Raw genomic sequence first — 7,280 nt, forward strand, 5'->3', positions numbered from 1 at the left:
TAAAAGGAGGGGGGTCGGGTCATGTACAGTGTTGAGGAACTCATGGGTTGGAGCTCGCTTTAGTTATGCACTAAGGGCACAGAAGTAACTCGTTCTAATCACTGACATTGACTTTATTAGTTTTTGTTTGGGGAACGCGTAGAAGACAAAACTAAAGGAAAACTCATCTTCCACTTTTGTGTAAGTGTGTGTGGTGTGAAACGATACATGTGATACAGCATAGTAGAATACTAGCGATAATTGTCACCCACAGTAGCTTGCTCTGCCTTCTTCCTTAAGAGCTCGGCGATGTGTTAGTGCGGAACATACGACGTAAATGTTTTGTTGTGTTAATATCCTGCAAATTACAGCTTTATAAATAATATATGTGACAGCCAAAGGCAGCATGCAGGGTGCCAGGAGTTTGACAACAGCTACTAGAAATACATTACTGATGCGCACATATGATTTTTGATAATGTACAGTGCACTTTGCCCCTCACTCCCCACCTCCTTTTCTGTATCTGGTGCACAGGTCACTATCCTGCCTCATGTTTCGCCCCTGCCTTCGCCGCTGTCTCTCCTTTCCATCTTCAGGAATAAGGTGCTGCAGAATGCAGAGCGCAGGGGGTGTACAGACCCCAAAGAAATTGCAAGGGAAAGTGGCTCTTGTGACCGCATCCACAGAGGGGTAAGGAAGATATCACACATACGTTTCCACAGTGTGCAGCTTCAGCCTGTATCTGTGCCCCACATGTACATTATTGACCAATTTGATCAACATGTAACTTCTGTGCCCTAAAATTCAGTTAACATTTAAAGCAGTGATCCCCAACCAGTGACTCTTGAGCAACATGTTGCTCTCCAACCCCTTGGATATTGCTCTCAGTGCCCCCTAACCAGGTAGTTCGTTTTGAATTCCTGACTTGGTGGCAAGTTTTGGTTCAATAAAAACAAGATTTACAACCAAATAACTCCTCATGTAAGCTGATAGTGTCCCTTATTTGCAACCTCCAAGATCTTTTATGGTGCTTGTGTTGCTCCCCAAGTCTTTTTACATTTGACTGTGGCTCACGAGTAAGAAAGGTTGGGGATTCCTGAATTAAAGTGTTATTGTCCTCTTCTAATATCTGGTTTTACAGAAGTGAGTGAGCTCATTAGTTTGTTTCCCTCCCCTACAAGGGACTATGTACTGTACTGCATGGGTGGTTTTTTTATGTTATCAGCCCATTCAACCCTCATGCCAAACATTTGTATTTATACAGTTTGTCCACACACAAGCATGGGCATTTACTTACACATACTTAAATAAGTGCTTTGTATCTTTATGAAATAAAAATGTATCTTTATAATTTTGTAAGGTATACTTAGTTGATACTTTATGCTCAACCTTGTTTGCATTAGCTAATCCATTGATAAACACATTTTGTGTTATTAACAGAATATTTACATACTTTGCTCCATCTTATTCTAGGATTGGCTTAGCAATTGCCAGACGGCTCGGCCAAGATGGAGCCCGTGTGCTACTTAGCAGCCGCAAGCAACAGAATGTTGACAGAGCAGTACAGGATCTGCGCAAGGAGGGTATAGAGGTGGAAGGAACTGTCTGCCATGTTGGAAATAAAGAAGATAGGGAAAGACTGATAGAGACAGTAAGAGAAATGTTACATCTTTTTAGAATGACCTTAAAGTGGATCTATCATTAAAATATTTTTTTTTAGCACGTAGCAATAATCTGCACTTCACAGGTCTTATGAAGCATAAAGATTTTCTTATTTGAAAACTGATTGACCCTTTATGCTTTATAAGGCCTGTGATGTGTGGATTCCTGCTTTATGTTAGATTTATTCTTGTGATGGACTGTGCAGCACTGTTACTGCTGTGTAATCTGCGTGCTGTTTATTTTATGTGCGTAAAATATATATTTTATTATGTTATAAATATTGTTTTTTAAACCAATTTTCTAAATATAATCTATTTAAAAAAAAAATGAAAAACGGTCTGTATTTGTACAGCAAGAAGGGAAATTGCCTCCTAAACTATCCTGCCAAAGAAATCACAAACCCAACAGGAAAAATAAAAAAGGGGTATGGGTATAGCACTTGGACTTATTTATCAATTTTCGAGTTTGTGAATTTTCGTATTTTTTTCTAATTCAAATAAACTCGCATTTCAAATAAACTTGAATGCTTGTTTATTTAATAATATGTTCAAACAAAAAAAATCAAATACCTTGAATTTCTAAAATTCATAATGAACAGCATATTTAAAAATAATTGTACGGCAAGTCCTCTTTAACGGTGTGAGGTTCTAAATAATAAGACAATTTAGATGGACAATCCTGGTTGTATAGATAAACAATCTATTTATCCATGAAAGTTGCATTGTAACTTTTCATTACATTTTTGTCTTTAATATTCATGTGTCTTTATTATGGTATATACGTCCAACATACAGACTACTAATCTAATAATCAAATTATAGATGGCTCTTCTCAAAAGATCTTAAAATGATGAAGGCACACACATACATGTGGTAGTAGATACATGAGTTTGTCATCAGTTTTTTCCCTTGCATGTCAAACCAGTAACAATAATGTTTGAATAGTATTTACAAGATATTTCATTTCACTTTTTTACCTAGTTTATTCGAAAGTCAACCCTAGCCACATTTGCATGGTGCAGCATCAGCAAGTTTAGCAGTTGTTCCTACTGAATTATAAAATCTGTAATTTGGAATTTTTGGATTCTGGATAAGAGATATACCTGTAGTGTGTATAAGGATAGAATACGTTACTGACAGCATGAGTGGAAAGGAATGTATTGTAAATGACATAACAGACAAAGAGATGTAGTAAATGTACAGAAAGACTTTTACAATAGTAATAAATAAATAATAAAAAAAAAAACAAATAAGGATTCTGAGCTTGACCTGTTGGATATAGTAATCTTTTAATAATTTTTGGTATATGCTGTCTTGCTTCAGGCTGTGCAGCGGTTTGGAGGAGTTGATATTCTGGTTTCCAATGCAGCAGTAAATCCATTTGCTGGAAGTATCTTGGAATCTAATGAGGAGGTGTGGGATAAGGTAAGGCAATGTAGCCCTACTTTACTGTCCCCTTCCAAGTATCTTTTCTCTTGCCTTGCCCTTGCACCTTTGTAATTACTGCCTCAGCCACTGTCCTAATGATCTATTATTTTACCTTCAGATTCTGGATGTAAATGTTAAGGCCACATTCTTGTTGGTGAAACTTGTTGTACCCAAAATGCAGGAACGAGGGTAAGTAGCATAATAGCTTTGATTAGAGAAAATGAAAGTCTGTAGTGGAACAATATGGGGAAAGATTAAAAAAAATAGATATATTAGAGTTCAGGTAAGTGACCTGGACCCCAGGTGCAGATTAAAGCTGGTGTCAGGCCAAACTTCAGGCAGGGCCCCTTCCCTTTGGTGATGTAATAGGGCTGACTCTTCCCCAATGATGGCTGATTCCTCTGAGGATTTCTTTGTTTGGGAAGTCAGGTCATATGTGGCTTATAAAGTAGAAGAGGACTGGGTAGATCAGGAAGTCGTGGGTTAGGTTGTTAGGTTCAGGTTGGAAGATTTCTGGCCCACTCATTATTACTACATATCTCTACTGTAAAAAAAATCTGTCATTCCTTCACAGGGGTGGCAGCATTGTGATTGTCTCATCGGTTGCAGGTTTCACACCCTTTCCAGTAAGATGCTTGATTCTGTTTTATATTCCATTTACTTTTTTATGGGCTTTTCTTTCTATCCTACTATACTTCTACTTCTGCTATATAAATATTTAATTCTATTTGGTTTATTACCTGTATGTATCTTAATTTTTTGTTCAGATCCCTACCTCATAAATTTAATCTTCAGACTTTTTTCTCTTAGTCCCTTGGTCCGTACAGTGTCAGTAAGACTGCCTTACTTGGACTTACTAAAGCCTTGGCCCCGGAATTATCTCCTCTGAATATCCGAGTAAACTGTCTTGCACCTGGGCTCATCCGCACAAAGTTCAGCTCTGCAGTGAGTAGGATAAAAGGGGTTTGTAAATTAAGTTGGGATGGGATGCCCTGGTATAGTTCTCAGGCTCTGCCACCTGGCCTTATTTAGTCTGATATAGGTCAGGTGGCAAAAGCTTTAAAGATTGTCTGGATTTGACCATTGCTATGACAACCAGTTTTAGTTTGGTAACAGAAGAAATGTAAATGTTTAATATTGGCATGGCTTGATAAAATGTACACTCAAGGGATAGACATGTTGATCAATATGCAGATGTCAGAAAGCAATATTCTAGGTAACTTTCATACTGTATAACAAATATAACTTGGTAAAGGACTGCTTTTGAGTTTTTTCTTTCAAAACTGATGAAGTAGAATGGGGTGTTCCGTTTTTATGACATAATTGTACCATAATTTAATAGGTGTTATCTATTTTCAGCTCTGGAAGAATGAGGCTGTATGTGAACATCTAATGAGCACGTTGGGTATTAGCAGGTGAGTAAGAGGGAAACCCTGATGTATAATTGCATTATCCATTACTTAGGTTAATGCATAAAATATAATTAATATATGTTTTTTAAAAAAATGGGAAGAATAAAACCCAATTTCTATATATTGGAAACCTTTTTAAGTATAAGGATTTTGCTCAGTGTGTGGATGGGTGGCTAAATCGGTCCTAGATCTGCTCATTTGGCGACTTTTTCACTACTTTTGTATAGGCAGTGGGGAATTTTTGAAGTCTATATGTGGGTTTATCATCAAACAAGTTTATTCATGTACCAGATAAAGGGAACTGTATAACTTATTTTAATCATATGTTCACTCACTGATACCATTTATTAATTTATTTTTTTAGATATTTTAGAATTTTAGAATTTTGACGCATAGGATTTTTTTCTAGCCATTGGTAATAACAATTACACAGCCAAAAGGTTTTAATCAACAAGTTGTTGCTTAAGCAGCCAAAATTATGATAATAACAAATGTATAAATATCAGTGATGAAAACGACATATAAACTAAACAAAAGCTTATCTTTTCTTTTACTTTACAAAATGATTGTGTCCACTATCCAGACCCTAAATAAATTCTGTCAACTAAAGGCCCCCATACACGGGCCGATAGAAGCTGCCGATATCGGTCCCTTGGACCGACTCGGCAGCTTATCGGCCCGTGTAGGGGCAGAAATGAGGGGCCTGGCCGACTGATATCTGGACTGAAATTGGCCAGCTATCGATCGGCCAGGTTAGAAAATCCAGTCGGATAGGGGACCGCATCGGCTCGTTGATGCGGTCCCCGAACCGACTGCCCCATGTCCGCAAATGTATTTTTTTTTTAACCTACTTGCTACCCGATATCGCCCACCCGTAGGTGGGGATATCGGGTGAAGATCCGCTCGCTTGGCGACATCGCCAAACGAGCGGATCTGCCGTGTATGGCCAGCTTAAAGGTGGCCATACACCTTCAGATCCGCTCCCAAGCGAGCAGATCTTCTCCCAATATCCCCCACCTACGGGTGGGCGATATCGGAAGAATCCAGGCTAATTCGGTCGTTTTGGCTTGGGGCCAAACGATCGAATTATAACGACAGGTATAAGCAAAGTCGGTTCGGGGACCGCATTAACAAGCCGATGTGGTCCCCGATTGATATCTGCCCAATTTCAGGCCAGATGTTGTTCGGGCAGGCACGTCGTTAGTGCCCCTGCACGGGCTGATCAGCAGCCAGAATCGGCCCGTGTATGGCCACCTTAATAATTCTGTGATGTCTGAATTTACTCAGAAAGTAAGTGCCAACATTGGGATTTAGCTCCATCTAGTGGTTGCCTTCATGTTTCTGTGATGCATGGTGTACTGTACATTACTTTTTAGAATATAGTTTCTTTGCTTTATTACAAACTTATTAACATTTTCTGAACAATATAAGAAGAAAGAGCTTTTAATAAACAAGGCAAGTTATTTAATACCATTTTAGAGCTTTGAGCATATTTTTTTTCTTGCATGGATAGGTGGGCAAGGGAACAAAAATATTTTTCCACTATGGCATAAAAATAGAGATGTTAATATAGGGGACAGGAGCCTAGTGCACTAAGATCTAGGTCATATGCAGCAATTCAGTCATCATACAGGCTAGTTCTTTCCACTGCTTAGGGCATCATAGCCATAAGAAAGACCTGTCCTACTGGCCTCGGGCATCATATTTGCAGCGTGGAGCTTTCATCTGGTAGAATCATCATATGTATTATTATTGTCATGCTTTAAAGGTCTCACAGCAATGAGAGAAAACTGGTTGAGGCATAGTACTCAGAGAGCAATCTTGTTTTACTGGATAGGGCATTTCTTTCTTCTTATTTTTTTGAGTCACTTCTTCTAGCCTCTCTGTTGTGTTGTTGTGGTATATTGTTGTTTTGCACCACCCCTAGAATTAAATTGTTATAAACCCCTAGTTTCTAATGTTTTGGTTTTCTTTTTTTAGTTATCTTTACTGTGTGACAGATAGTTTAGTTGCCTTTAATTAATTTCAAAAAATGAAAAAATTGCTTAAATGTGAGATTATAATTACCTACAACGTAAGGTAAAGCCCTAAAGTCCTACTAATGAGACTAACCTACTAAGTTGTTTCTTTCCACAGGATTGGGCAGCCTGACGACTGTGCTGGAGCAGTTTCTTTCCTATGCTCCCCTGACGCCTCATATATCACTGGGGAGACCATTGTGGTTTCAGGAGGGAGTCATTCTCGTCTTTGAGGAAAAACTTTGATTGTAACAAAACCCCATTTTTTATTATGTCCTGTCTAGTTACCACAACCTTTACTGATCCTCTAATCCTAAAAATATTTCATTTCTCTAGAGAGATTCACTTTTTACAGAGGTCAACATTAGGCAAGTCAAATTATTCTGAAAATATAAGTACTTTCCTTATAGTAGATATTTTGCTGGGTAAATTTAGCCCAGCAATAGTTATTATACAAACTTAAAGAAACAATCCTTGAGCACATGTGAAAACTATACTATTGTCCATTCGTTTATTAATTAGAGTTTTTTTTTTAAATAAAAAAAATTATCATCTGCTTATTCGAAAGTAAATTAATGGTAAGTTAATTTTAATAAAGAAAATTGACACATCTGTGAGTGAAATCCAAGCCCAGTTACTGAAAATTCATATCCTCAAATCTTTAACATGCTTAAAGTTAGAATAAAGATTATATTTTCCTGATTGGTGGACCTGGACCACAATCCTATTGGTGTGCCCCCTACATCCTACCTCCACACACCTAGCAAATTTGTAGCAGTACT

General features: G+C 37.9%; 1 protein-coding gene across 2 annotated transcripts; it reads left to right on the forward strand.

The window, feature by feature from the left end:
- The first annotated feature begins 23 nt into the window (after positions 1–23).
- dhrs4 (dehydrogenase/reductase (SDR family) member 4) lies at positions 24–7,121 on the forward strand. 2 transcript variants are annotated; one of them, XM_012961652.2, is made up of 9 exons: positions 24–180; positions 514–669; positions 1,453–1,630; positions 2,964–3,065; positions 3,187–3,257; positions 3,643–3,694; positions 3,879–4,013; positions 4,428–4,483; positions 6,617–7,121. In XM_012961652.2, exons 2-9 carry the CDS (start codon positions 530–532, stop codon positions 6,729–6,731), a joined length of 849 nt encoding a protein of 282 aa, XP_012817106.1. In that variant the 5' UTR covers positions 24–180; positions 514–529; the 3' UTR covers positions 6,732–7,121. The 2 variants fall into 2 exon arrangements, with proteins under 2 accessions (XP_012817106.1, NP_001015784.1); NM_001015784.1 differs by lacking the exon at positions 24–180 and having other exon boundaries at positions 575–669; positions 6,617–7,108.
- The last annotated feature ends 159 nt before the right edge of the window (positions 7,122–7,280 follow it).

The sequence above is a fragment of the Xenopus tropicalis genome, chromosome 1 (assembly GCF_000004195.4).
Source record: "Xenopus tropicalis strain Nigerian chromosome 1, UCB_Xtro_10.0, whole genome shotgun sequence".
NCBI classification, from domain to species: Eukaryota; Metazoa; Chordata; class Amphibia; order Anura; family Pipidae; genus Xenopus; species Xenopus tropicalis.